Raw genomic sequence first — 14,331 nt, 5'->3', positions numbered from 1 at the left:
CAGTTTGGTGCCAGATGACATATTAAGTAGGGTTTGTGGGGGGTGGTTGTTACACTTCAATAGTGTTGGGTATTGCTAAATTATATATTCTTTCTTCTTTTATTCTGATACAGTTCCAGCTAAGATACACTTGCCTAAAACGCTTGAAGGCATGGGAGCTGTTCATGCTCTCCGAGGTGAGGTGGTCAGCATCAAGATCCCGTTCAGTGGCAAACCAGATCCTGTGATCACATGGCAGAAAGGACAAGATCTCATTGACAATAATGGCCACTACCAAGTTATTGTCACAAGATCTTTCACATCACTTGTTTTCCCCAATGGAGTAGAGCGAAAAGATGCTGGTTTCTATGTGGTCTGTGCTAAAAACAGATTTGGAATTGATCAGAAGACTGTTGAACTGGATGTGGCGGATGTTCCTGACCCACCCAGAGGAGTCAAAGTTAGTGATGTCTCACGAGATTCTGTCAACTTAACATGGACTGAGCCAGCTTCTGATGGTGGTAGCAAAATCACCAACTACATTGTTGAAAAATGTGCAACTACTGCAGAAAGATGGATTCGTGTAGGACAGGCCCGAGAAACACGTTATACTGTGGTCAACTTATTTGGAAAAACAAGCTACCAGTTCCGTGTAATAGCTGAAAATAAATTTGGCCTGAGTAAGCCTTCTGAGCCTTCAGAGCCAACCATAACCAAAGAAGACAAGACCAGAGCTATGAACTATGATGAAGAGGTAGACGAAACCAGGGAAGTTTCCATGACTAAAGCAACTCACTCTTCAACTAAGGAACTCTATGAGAAATATATGATTGCTGAAGACCTTGGGCGTGGTCAGTTTGGAATTGTCCACCGTTGTGTTGAAACATCCTCAAAGAAGACTTACATGGCCAAATTTGTTAAAGTCAAAGGGACTGATCAGGTTTTGGTAAAGAAGGAAATTTCCATTCTAAACATTGCTAGGCACAGAAACATCTTATACCTCCATGAATCATTTGAAAGCATGGAAGAATTAGTTATGATCTTTGAGTTCATATCAGGACTTGACATATTTGAACGCATCAACACAAGCACTTTTGAACTTAACGAAAGAGAGATTGTAAGTTATGTTCGCCAGGTCTGTGAAGCACTTGAGTTCTTACATAGTCATAATATTGGACACTTTGACATCAGACCAGAAAATATCATTTACCAAACAAGAAGAAGCTCTGTCATTAAAATCATAGAATTTGGTCAGGCCCGTCAGCTGAAGCCAGGGGACAACTTTAGGCTTCTGTTCACTGCCCCTGAATACTATGCACCTGAAGTCCACCAGCATGACGTTGTCAGCACCGCCACAGACATGTGGTCACTTGGAACGCTGGTATATGTGCTGTTAAGTGGTATCAATCCATTCCTGGCTGAAACAAACCAACAGATAATTGAGAACATCATGAATGCCGAATATACTTTTGATGAAGAAGCATTCAAAGATATTAGCCTCGAAGCCATGGATTTTGTTGACCGACTGTTAGTGAAAGAGAGAAAATCTCGCATGACAGCAACTGAGGCTCTCCGGCATCCATGGCTGAAACAGAAGATAGAAAGAGTCAGTACTAAAGTCATCAGAACATTAAAACACCGGCGTTACTACCACACTCTGATCAAGAAAGACCTCAACATGGTTGTGTCAGCAGCCCGAATCTCTTGCGGTGGTGCAATTCGATCTCAGAGGGGAGTGAGTGTCGCTAAAGTTAAAGTAGCATCCATTGAAATTGGCCCAGTTTCTGGACAGATAATGCATGCAGTTGGCGAAGAAGGAGGATATGCCAAATACGTATGCAAAATTGAAAATTACGATCAGTCTACCCAAGTGACCTGGTACTTTGGAGTCAGACAGCTAGAGAACAGTGAGAAATATGAAATCACCTATGCAGATGGAGAAGCCACCATGTACATCAAAGACATTACCAAATTTGATGATGGTACCTACAGATGCAAAGTAGTCAATGACTATGGTGAAGACAGTTCTTATGCAGAGCTATTTGTAAAAGGGGTGAGAGAAACTTATGACTATTACTGCCGTAGAACCATGAAGAAAATTAAGCGCAGAACTGATACGATGAGACTCCTGGAAAGGCCACCAGAATTTACCTTGCCTCTCTATAACAAGACAGCTTATGTGGGTGAAAATGTCCGGTTTGGAGTAACTATAACTGTCCACCCAGAGCCTCGTGTAACATGGTATAAGTCAGGTCAGAAAATCAAGCCAGGTGATGATGATGCAAAGTACACCTTTGAGTCTGACAAGGGTCTTTACCAGTTAACAATCAGCAGTGTAACTATAGATGATGATGCTGAATATACTGTTGTGGCAAGGAACAAATATGGTGAGGACAGCTGTAAGGCAAAGCTGACTGTGACCCCACACCCACCACCAACAGATACAACCTTAAGACCCATGTTCAAACGGCTGCTGGCGAACGCAGAGTGCCAAGAAGGCCAAAGTGTCTGCTTTGAGATCAGAGTGTCTGGCATCCCCCCACCAACATTAAAATGGGAGAAAGATGGTCAGCCACTGTCCCTTGGGCCTAATATTGAAATTATCCACGAAGGCTTGGATTATTATGCTTTGCACATCAGGGACACTTTGCCTGAAGACACAGGTTATTATAGGGTCACAGCCACAAACACAGCTGGATCTACTAGCTGCCAGGCTCACCTACAAGTAGAACGCTTAAGGTATGTCAAACAAGAATTCAAGAGTAAGGAGGAACGTGAACGACACGTACAAAAGCAAATTGACAAGACACTAAGAATGGCTGAAATTCTTTCTGGAACTGAAACAGTGCCACTGACCCAGGTAGCCCAAGAGGCTCTGAGAGAAGCTGCCATCCTTTACAAACCAGCTGTAAGCACCAAGACCGTAAAAGGGGAATACCGACTCGAGACGGAAGAAAAGAAGGAAGAGCGAAAACTCCGTATGCCTTATGAAGTACCAGAGCCACGCAAGTACAAACAGACTATAATAGAAGAAGACCAACGCATTAAGCAATTTGTGCCTATGTCTGACATGAAATGGTACAAAAAGATACGTGATCAATATGAAATGCCTGGGAAAATTGACAGAATTGTACAGAAAAGACCCAAGCGCATCCGCCTTTCCAGATGGGAACAGTTCTATGTGATGCCTCTTCCACGCATTACAGATCAGTACAGACCTAAATGGCGTATTCCCAAACTGTCCCAAGATGATCTTGAAATGGTGAGACCAGCCCGCCGCCGTACACCTTCTCCAGATTATGACTTTTATTACAGACCTAGAAGACGTTCTCTTGGTGACATGTCAGATGAAGAACTTCTCCTGCCCATTGACGACTACTTGGCAATGAAAAGAACAGAGGAAGAGAGGCTGCGTCTTGAAGAAGAGCTTGAATTAGGTTTCTCAGCCTCACCACCAAGCCGAAGCCCTCCACGTTTTGAGCTTTCTAGCCTGCGTTATTCTTCACCACAAGCTCATGTCAAGGTGGAGGAAACAAGAAAAGACTTCAGATATTCAACCTATCACATCCCCACAAAGGAGGAGACTAGCACGACTTATGCAGAACTGCGTGAACGGCATGCCCGGGCCTCCTACAGACAGCCGAAACAACGGCAAAGGATCATGGCTGAGAAAGAGGATGAAGAGTTGCTTCGCCCAGTTACTACCACCCAGCGACTGTCAGAATACAAAAGTGAGCTCGAACACATGTCAAAGGAGGAAAAGTCTAGAAAGAAATCCAGGCGACAGAGGGAAGTGACAGAAATAACAGAAATTGAGGAAGAATACGAAATCTCAAAACATGCTCAAAGAGAATCCTCCTCATCTGTGTCTAGACTACTGAGGCGGCGGCGTTCCCTGTCTCCAACCTACATTGAGTTAATGAGGCCAGTGTCCGAGCTGATCCGGCCACGTCGGCAACCAGAGGAGGAATATGAAGAGGACACTGAAAGAAGGTCTCCTACTCCAGAGAGAACTCGCCCCCGTTCCCCCAGCCCTGTGTCTAGTGAGAGATCACTCTCAAGATTTGAGAGGTCTGCAAGATTTGATATCTTTTCCAGGTACGAGTCCATGAAAGCTGCTTTAAAGACTCAGAAGACATCAGAAAGGATGTATGAAGTTTTGAGTCAGCAGCCTTTTACGCTGGACCATGCACCCCGAATCACACTGAGAATGCGCTCCCACAGGGTACCAGTTGGCCAAAATACACGTTTTATCTTAAACGTTCAGTCTAAGCCAACTGCCGAGGTTAAATGGTACCACAATGGCGTTGAACTCCAAGAAAGCAGTAAGATTCATTACACCAACATGAGCGGGGTCCTGACCCTGGAAATTCTGGACTGTCACACCGAGGACCGCGGAACATACCGTGCCGTGTGCACCAACTACAAAGGTGAGGCTTCAGACTACGCGACCTTGGATGTAACAGGTGGGGATTACACCACCTATGCTTCCCGGCGCCGAGATGAAGATGTCCCCCGGTCTGTCTTCCCTGAGCTGACAAGAACAGAGGAGTATGCGGTTTCATCATTTAAGAAAATATCTGAGATGGAAGCTTCCTCTTCGGTCAGGGAAGTGAAGTCACAGATGACAGAGACAAGGGAAAGTCTCTCAGCATATGAACACCATGCATCTGCCGAAATGAAAAGCGCTGCAGTAGAAGAAAAGTCGCTGGAAGAAAAATCCACACACAGAAAGATCAAGACAACTCTGGCCGCAAGAATCCTAACAAAGCCAAGGTCCATAACCGTGTATGAAGGGGAGTCCGCAAGGTTTTCTTGTGACACAGATGGTGAGCCGGTACCCACTGTGATCTGGCTGCGTGGAGGACAAGTGATAAGTACCTCTGCCCGCCACCAAGTGACCACCACAAAATACAAATCGACCTTCGAGATCTCTTCAGTCCAGGCTTCCGATGAGGGCAACTACAGCGTGGTGGTAGAAAACAGTGAAGGGAGGCAAGAAGCACAGTTTACTCTGACTGTTCAAAAGGCCAGGGCTACTGAAAAGGCTGTGACATCGCCACCGAGAGTCAAATCCCCGGAGCCCCGGGTGAAATCTCCAGAAACCAGTAAGGCTCCAAAACGAGTGAAATCCCCAGAACCAGTTACTTCTCCCCCAAAAGCCATATCACCCACAGAGACAAAACCCACACCGACAGAGAAAGTTCAGCAGCTACGAGTCTCTGCCCCGCCCAAGATAATTCAGTCTCTGAAAGCTGAAGCTTCTAAAGATACTGTAAAGCTGACCTGTGCAGTCGAAAGTAGTGTATTGTGTGCAAAAGAGGTCGCCTGGTATAAAGATGGCAAGAAACTGAAGGAAAATGGGCATTTCCAGTTTCATTATTCAGCAGATGGTACCTATGAGCTCAAAATCCATAACCTCAAGGAATCTGATTGTGGAGAATACATTTGTGAGATATCTAGTGAAGGTGGAACTTCCAAAACTAATTTCCAGTTTACAGGACAAGCCTTTAAGAGTATCCATGAGCAGGTGACAAGCATATCAGAAACTAAGAAAGCAGTTCAAAAAGCTGCTGAGTCCACAGACACCAAGAAAAAAGAACCAAAAGCTCCTGAACCAATTTCCTCCAAACCAGTAATTGTTACTGGGCTACAAGATACAACTGTTTCTTCAGACAGCATTGCTAAATTTTCAGTTAAAGCTACTGGAGAACCACGGCCGACTGTCCTCTGGACAAAGGATGGAAAGGTAACCGTTCCTTAATTGTCTCCCGATGGTATCTCCTAAAAATGTAACTTCTTCCCTCATCTCCATCTTCCCAAAAATGTTTAAACTTAACTCACTTTTTAAAACTCCTATCACTTGCATTCTACAGGCTCTTACACAAGGAAGTAAATATAAACTTTCTGAAGACAAAGGAAGTTTCTTCTTAGAAGTGCATAAGACTGATACTTCTGACAGCGGGCTTTATACATGCACCATAACAAATTCAGCTGGTTCTGTGTCCTCTAGCTGCAAATTAACTATAAAAGGTAGGCTGGCTTTTGTTCTTACCAATATTTTTCAGAAAAATGATATTAAGGAAACTTTTCTAAACATTCTCCCTCGCACACAAATATTAAAGTAAAACTGTTTTCCTTTTTTAAGGTTTTTTTTTTAATGTTTATTTAAGAGCGAGAAAGAGAGAGAGAGAGATCATGAACAAGGGAGGGGCAGAGAGGGACAGAGAGAATCCCAAGTAGGCCATACTCTGTCAGGGCAGAGCCTGATATGAGGTTTCATCTCATGTACTATGATCATGACCTGAGCCAAAATCAAGAGTTGGATACCTAACTGACTGAGGTACCCAATAAAACTGTTTTCCAAATTCCAGAATATCATTTGTACACAAAAGTAGAAATACACATATTTAAAAAGGCATACTAGTGGCATAAAAAGGACTTATCAGGTACCTAATTGTATGTGGTATTACATAAGATTCCAAAGAGGCAGCCGCTGCTCCCAGGAATATTTAGGAATAAAGTCAGGTAAATATACAAAATGGTACTGCTTCCATAAACCTTCACTCTTGCTAATTTTCCAAAGTGGTGCAGTTATTGAAAGAGCTATATTACTTTTCCCAATTAAAATTAGGTTGCTTTTTGGGGTGCCTGGATGGCTCAGTTGGTTAAGCATCCGACTTCAACTCCGGTCATGATCTCACAGTCTTGAGTTTGAACTCCCATGGGGCTCTGAGCTGACAGCTCGAAGCCTAGAGCCTGCTTTGGATTCTGTGTCTCCCTCTCTCTCTCTCTCTCTGCCCCTCCCTCACTCACACGGTCTCTGTCTCCCTCTAAAAAATAAACAACATTTTAAAAAATTAGGTTGCTTTCCTTCAATCTTCTAAAACACAATTCAATTTTTTTCTATTAATCAAAATTTCCTAAATCCACACCTTTCCTAAATAATTTGACTATTCTTTTGAGGCTTTTCCCTTAAGTCATAAGGACTATCTTCTATTTAAAGAATCATTACAAGGCAGAGAAGGACAAATATCATATGTTTGCACGTATAGGAGGATTAGGAGGAACTTGACAGAGGAACAAGGGGGAGAAGAAGGGCGGAAATGGTGGGGGAAAGGGAGAGAGGCAAACCATGAGAGACTCTTGAATGCTGACAAAAACTGAGGCCTGATGGATGTGGGGGGGAGGCGGGGATGGGCATGGAGGAGGACACTTGTGGGGATGAGCACTGAGTGTTATGTGGAAACTAATTTGACAATAAACTATTTGTAAAAAAATAAAAATAAAAAAAAACAGAATCATTACACTCACTGATCTCAAAAGTCATGCACAACAACTTTTTGTGTGTGTATTATTTATCCACTTGCAGAGTCTACAAAAGAGTAAAGGGTGGGACCTCTTTCCAATTAAGTTTGCCTAACATCTAACAGAGGTTTCTTTTTTAGCTGTAAAAGACACTGAGGCACAGAAAGTATCTGGACAAAAGACCTCTGAAGTTTTATCACAAAAGAAGGCAGTTGTCCAAGAGGAAATTTCCCAAAAAGCCCTGATTTCTGAAGAAATGAAAATGTCAGAGGTAAAATCTCAAGAAAAGTTAGCCATCAAGGAGGAAGCTTCAAAAGTTCAAATTTCTGAAAAAGTCAAGAAATCAGAAGCAACCTCTCTGGAAAAATCCATTGTCCATGAGGAAATCACTAAAACATCACAGGAATCAGAAGAAATCAGAACACATGCCGAGATTAAAGCATCTTCTACTCAGATGAGCATAACAGATGGTCAGAAAGTGACCTTAAAAGCCAACATTGCTGGTGCCACTGATGTGAAATGGGTACTGAATGGAGTAGAGCTCACTAATTCTGAAGAGTACCGATACGGTGTCTCGGGCAGTGATCAGACCCTAACCATCAAGCGGGCTGGTCACAAAGATGAAGGGATCCTCACCTGCATTGGCAAAACCAGCCAAGGGATCATCAAGTGTCAGTACGATTTGACCCTGGGCAAAGAACTCTCAGATGCTCCAGCCTTCATCTCACAGCCCAGATCTCAAAATATTAACGAAGGACAAAATGTTCTCTTTTCTTGTGAAATCAGTGGTGAGCCATCCCCTGAAATTGAATGGTTTAAAAACAACCTGCCAGTAAGTTTAATTACGAATATATCATTGAAGGAAATTTAAAATGCCGCATCTATTTCTGAAGAGCTCAAAGAAACATTTCTTTCCCCACCTTACATTTTAGATTTCTGTTTCTTCAAATATCAGTGTAAGTCGCTCCAGAAATGTATATTCTCTTGAAATCCGAAATGCATCAGTAAGAGACAGTGGGAAGTACACAGTTAAGGCCAAAAATTTCCATGGCCAGTGTTCAGCCACTGCTTCCTTAACAGTCCTTCGTAAGTAGATCTCTCTTTTTTTACTTGCTTAAAGCCTTTACGTTTTTTTGTTTTTTGGGTTTTTGGGAGTTTTTTTGTTTGTTTGTTTTTGCCTTTGTATTCCAAGCACAGCCAACTCTGAGGAGCCTCACTAAATTCCCTGGGTAAGAGGCACAGGCCTCCCATGTGACTTCATCCTTACAGAGTTTCTTGACAGCTTAACAGATACGTGGATAAATTAACTTTTGATGCCAAGCTACCAAGTGCCCTGTTACATGTATTTCCATAATGCACAATATCTGTATTATTTTCTATTTGACTAATCATTTTTCTCCTAGTTATTCTAGCACCTGCATGTAATACAATGATAGAAATATAAAAGATACGTTTCGTGGAGACACTGAGCTAGCTCTTGACAAATGTATGTATTTGCTTACGCTTCCACAGCAAATTGTTTGGGTTACATTACTGTGTGTGTGTGTGTGTATGTGTGTGTGTAAGTTTTCCATTTCTGCAAGTCAGTGTCTGATGTCACCAATTAACCATATGTCATTGATGTTCACTGTGTATCTGCTATGCTCCACAGCTCTAGTTGAAGAACCTCCCAGAGAGGTAGTATTGAGGACGAGTGGTGACACGAGCTTGCAAGGAAGCTTCTCGTCTCAGTCAGTCCAAATGTCTGCCTCTAAGCAGGAGGCCTCCTTCAGCAGTTTCAGCAGCAGCAGTGCTAGCAGCATGACTGAAATGAAATTTGCAAGCATGTCTGCCCAAAGCATGTCCTCCATGCAAGAGTCCTTTGTAGAAATGAGTTCCAGCAGTTTTATGGGAAAATCTAGTATGACACAACTGGAAAGCTCAACTAGTAGAATGCTTAAAGCAGGCATAAGAGGTGAGCAATGAAATTACCGGTAGAGGTAGATAAGCCGGGTAGCACGGTAGAGTCTTTAGTTCATACAATTTAGTAGAAAGCAAATCATTGTATTTTTAGTTCCTAAAACACTTTTGTTGTTGTTCCATAAAGGAATTCCACCTAAAATTGAAGCTCTTCCCTCTGACATCAGCATTGATGAGGGCAAAGTTTTAACAGTAGCCTGTGCTTTTACGGGTGAGCCTATCCCAGAAATAACATGGTCCCGTGGTGGAAGAAAAATTCAACATCAAGAGCAACACGGCAGATTCCACATTGAAAACACAGATGACCTGACGACTCTGATCATCATGGACGTACAGAAACAAGATGGTGGACTTTATACCCTGAGCTTAGGGAATGAATTTGGATCTGACTCTGCCACTGTGAATATAAACATTCGATCTATGTAAGAGGGCCTGTGCTCTCATACTCCTACTCATTCTTAACCTTCCACACATGATTCACATGGACTAATCTTTCTGATCTGTAAATATTAAAAAAGAAAAAGTAGTTTTGTATCAACCTAAATGAGTCAAAGTTCAAAATTATACATTTCAATCTTTTCATAATTGTTGACCTAAGAATATTATACATTTTCTAGTGACATGTACATACTGTATATAGCCGGACTGACGGTTATAAAGTTTTGTACCATTTATTTTATGACATTTTACAATGTAACTTTTGAAACTAACTGTTGGTAGGAGAAAGTTTCTTATGGAACGAATACCCTGCTCAACACTTAATCAATCTTTGTGCCTCAACATACGTTGATGTCTAAGTATGCCTCAGTGGGTTGAGAAATTCCCCACTGAAGATGTCCTATCACCTCAAAGATGATGCCATGCATGTAACCTGACATGTGCACCAATACCTATTGAATCAGAAATGTAAGGCATTGGTGATGTTTGCATTTACCCTCCTGTAAGCAACACTTGAACGTCTTACATTTTCTGATGATGTCACACTCAAAATTATCATGACCTAGATATTACCAGAGCAGAGTGTAACGGCCAACACTTTGTTCGCTCATTTTACACTGCCTCTGACCATAGAGAGTGCGGGGATAGCTTGGAAAAGTAACATCGCCTGGCCATCCCTTCATTTCACCAAGCTATTCAAGTATTCCTATGCCAGAGCAGTGTCTACTCTTGGAGGTTCTGGGGTGCAGCCAACGCCTTCGTGTGGTAGCTCTAAATTTAAATTGAAACCTGAGAAACTGGGGCAACTAAGCAATGAGCCACAGCAAAAAAAAAATTATATATATACACATATATATAAAGAACAACAACAAAATAAAGCTGTCGTTAAACTGAAAACAACCACAAGATTACTAACTGCCCAGAATATCAATTTGATGTAGTTCCTTTCATGCAGGTATAAATTCAATTGTTAGTTACAATTGTTGGACCTCCTTGAGAAATAGTAACAACAAAATAAAGCAAGCTATCTGCACCTCAAAATGTGTGGTTGGTTGTTTTTTTGTGTAATTCTGGGGTTGGGGAGTATGACTGCACAAATCACAGAAATGATCATAGATAAATAAAGCAAAGTAAACAGAGTTCAAAACAGCCCATGTCAGTAGGTTCCTTAAAGCAAATATTTGAATTATTGTGGTGGATATAGCCAACATTTTTTTAAAGCAAAGATTTGATTCTCATAGATAAATTCATTCTCAAAAGCCAATAAAAATCCTCCCCAAAAAACAGCTTACATCTTTTAAACTTATCAGTAAAAATATTTTTATGGGAATTCACTCAACTAAATCCATCAAAAATACCAAACATCTACAGTTCACAGTATTTTGTGCTAGACACCATAGGGAACAATGCAAAGATGAGCAAGATAATACAGACCCTGTCCCTCAAGGAGTGCAGTCAAGAGAAAATGACAACTTCAGGGAAAAGGATATTGTGCAACTGAATCCATATTGCCTACTGCGCTTCCAAATTGAGGCAGAACAGAGGTTCTCAGAACTAAAACACGTTCTCAATAGTACACTCCTCCCATGTTTTTAAAACAATTACTCTATACTTAATAAAGTATGTACCTAGTGCCAGAAAAATCTGGAGTTATCCACTTCAATTACGTAATCATAATTGTAAACCAGTAAAGTTGATCACTGGCCTAACATATTACCTCTTAAAAGTGAGTACAAGTATAATTGCCTTCTAAATGTCAGTACAAGTGGCCAAAGCTGAAGTACATATACTATCAACTTTTATTCTCCAAAACAAAATTGGGGGACTTAACTAATTTACTCAGCAAGTATTCTGTCTTAGGTCAGGTTCCCTAGAAACAGAGCCCAAGATGGATTCCTTTAGAAGCAGTTGACCTGATCTCAGTAAAAAGGGAGGGAAGCAGTACAGAGTAAGAAGGCTAAGCTAGAATCTCAATGGGGACATCAGCCCCATCCCACAGGGGAACATAAATTGTACCACAGTTGGTTCCATCTTGGAACAAGGGGGCTGGCCTTTTGTATCCCCTTACCAGCCACCCAGTAGCTACAGGCTATGAGTTTGGGGGGAGGGAGGGTGGGGAGGGAAATAATCTCCCAGGTAAGGAGGGCACCTGTTGGCCAGGGCAGTCTCTGCAGACTATGGTAGCTAAACAGCCAACACTCAAGAAACCTAGTGGGGTACACATACCCTGGGGGATCTGGGTGGCACCAACAGCATCCACTATGTCAGGTAACCATTTTAAATGCCTATTTTTCTTACCTTAAAATGAGAAGCAGAATTTACTGGGTGATTCCTGAGGATGATTCCCAGCCCCAACATGCTAATATCCTCACATGTCCTATCCACGGCTGAGATCCAGTCCATTGTCAGGGGAACTCTTCATGCTGAAAGAATTTCATACTTCCTGTAGTTGCAGCTCGCAGACACCGAAGGAGGGGAGAGGGGAGGAGCACCGGTTTATCTAGCCAAGAGCACCTGCGCCAGAGGCAAGGTCTGACCTCTATTTATGCCTTAGCAGAAGCCAGAGGCCTAAGCAGGCAACATGGGGCAGCCCCGTAAAGTTACTACCTGTTTTCAATAGTAGCTGATCGTATCGATGAGCCTTGTAGAGGTAGGGAGAGAGGTACATCACAAACAGTGGGTAAAATAACGTTCAAATGATGGTCTCTATGGAAACTGATTCAAGAATAATGTTTTACGATTGTGCTCCAAAAAAGAGAAAGTAATTTATATTTGTTTACTCTGCCCTAAATATAACTTTAAAAAATTCAAACAGAAAACTTTAGTTTCCTTGTAAAAGGAAAAAAGAGTGTCTGCTAGATAAATGGAAGTTTTGAAAATAGATCGACCCATCAATTTTTAGTCTAAAATTATAAAAAGTGAAAACTTAAAGCTTAATTTTATGCCTTTTGATATCTCTGGGTCAGTATTTCCCAAACTCTTCCTCAGGATGTTAGTAGATACTTAAAAAAAAAAGTGTTCCAAAGCCAAATAAACTTAAGACATGGGTAATTGTATTTTTTTACACAGGACTTCTCAGAGTCTTTGATGAGCTACATGTGTTGTGATTCCCCAAGAGGTGATACGGTGCTTCCTAAACTTAACTGATGATCGAATAGTTTTCACTGGTGCTGCACGTGATGCAGGCTGAGCCAGGTTACAGCAGGTGGAAACACGGAAGGAGGAAACATCTTCGTAGGAATTGGGTATCATCTAAGAAATGCAATTGAATGGCTAGGGCTTTTTTTAAAAAAAAAAAAAAGTATCCAGGGGCACCTGGGTGGCTCAGTTGGTTAAGCATCCGACTTCGGCCTAGGTCATGATCTCACCATTCCTGAGTTCAACCCTGCATCAGGCTCTGTGGTGACAGCTCAGAGCCTGGGGCCTATTTCAGATTCTGTGCCTCCCTCTCTCTCTCTCTGCCTTTCTCTTTCTCTCTCAAAAATAAATAAACATAAAAAAAATTTTTTAATCCAAAGTGTTTGAAAACACACCTCTGGGGCATCTGATCCAGTCAGAGAAAGCAGAACAATCAGGTTAGAAGAAGTTCTTTGTCAAAGGTTCGACCTGAAGTGTGGGCAGAATAAGGAAAAGCAGGGCGGGGCTTTCCAAGCAGAGGAACTTTGCACCTGCAGAGGCTTTCAAAAAAGTAGAAAAAAAAAAAACGGTTAGTAAGACTGGTACAATAGCTTCTGAGGGGCTTGGGGCAAGAGGAAAGGCAGCATTGCAAAAAGCCTCAGAAACATAGAGTTTGGACTTTTCCCTAAGAGGTAAGGAGGAACATGAAGGTGATTCAGGCAAAGTACTTACTTGATCAAAGTTTTGATTTACAAGTCTTCAGCTATTTTGAGAAAATTATGTTTATTTGCCATTCTATATCAAAGAGCTTATTTCCTCCTGGAAAGGAGGGCTTCACAGGAAGACTTTTACCTACCACAAAATTTCTAGCCCATGGTGGTCCTGTAACTTATAGTTCCAGGGCTTTATAACCACACATGGAAAGGTCTTTCTTAAGGTTGTCTGGGGCCTTAGGAGTATAGTAATAAAGCCATACTGGTAGGCTCTCTGGGCATGTAAGAGGCGTGGGAGAGAAGGAACTTGTGGAGAAGAGAGGGCACCTTACTGTCCACAGCCTTCCCAGTGACAATGACCACCCAGCAAGTTCAGCCCAGCAAGGTGAGCTCCCCTGAGGATGCCATGTTGGGAATGTGGCTCGTGGGGATGGCTCCCACTCACTCCTACTCCATTTTAAGAAAAGGTAGGAAGCGAGGAAGAGGAAAGAGCAGACATGCCAGTGCTTTCTAATCTGTGAGGAATCCTGTGGAAAAGACAGCATGTCCTCAAAGTCAGGACTCCAAACCTGAAATTCTTGCTTATACTCATGTCTTTAGGGGTCCATAAGCACACTGAGATTATGCCTGTGGATATCTTTTAGGGACATGACTTCTAGTTTTCATTTTAAAGATGTCAATGATTCAAAAAGCTTAAGAAATACTGCCCTACATGTTTCAAAGGGAACAGGCAGAGAAATGCCAAGGCATCTGAGAAATACACATAGCTCCACATATAAAAAGAGGCAGTGATATGCCCCATTTTGGAAAACCTTTC

General features: G+C 42.0%; 1 protein-coding gene across 5 annotated transcripts in view; it reads left to right on the top strand.

Moving 5' to 3' along the window:
* TTN (titin) overlaps positions 1 to 10,725 on the top strand; it is a 272,276-nt gene extending 261,551 nt beyond the window's left edge. For all 5 annotated transcript variants that reach the window (XM_077776374.1, XM_077776372.1, XM_077776373.1 and 2 more), the window contains 6 exons: positions 114 to 5,728; positions 5,856 to 6,012; positions 7,428 to 8,119; positions 8,220 to 8,373; positions 8,939 to 9,241; positions 9,374 to 10,725. In XM_077776374.1, coding sequence (XP_077632500.1) covers positions 114 to 5,728; positions 5,856 to 6,012; positions 7,428 to 8,119; positions 8,220 to 8,373; positions 8,939 to 9,241; positions 9,374 to 9,672 — 7,220 coding nt within the window. In that variant the 3' untranslated portion in view covers positions 9,673 to 10,725. The remainder of the gene's footprint in view (positions 1 to 113; positions 5,729 to 5,855; positions 6,013 to 7,427; positions 8,120 to 8,219; positions 8,374 to 8,938; positions 9,242 to 9,373) is intronic.
* Positions 10,726 to 14,331: the final 3,606 nt, after the last annotated feature.

Source organism: Crocuta crocuta, unplaced genomic scaffold (assembly GCF_008692635.1).
Source record: "Crocuta crocuta isolate KB4526 unplaced genomic scaffold, BGI_CrCroc_1.0 scaffold17, whole genome shotgun sequence".
Taxonomy (NCBI): Eukaryota; Metazoa; Chordata; class Mammalia; order Carnivora; family Hyaenidae; genus Crocuta; species Crocuta crocuta.
This window is presented reverse-complemented; position numbering and strand designations above follow the sequence as displayed.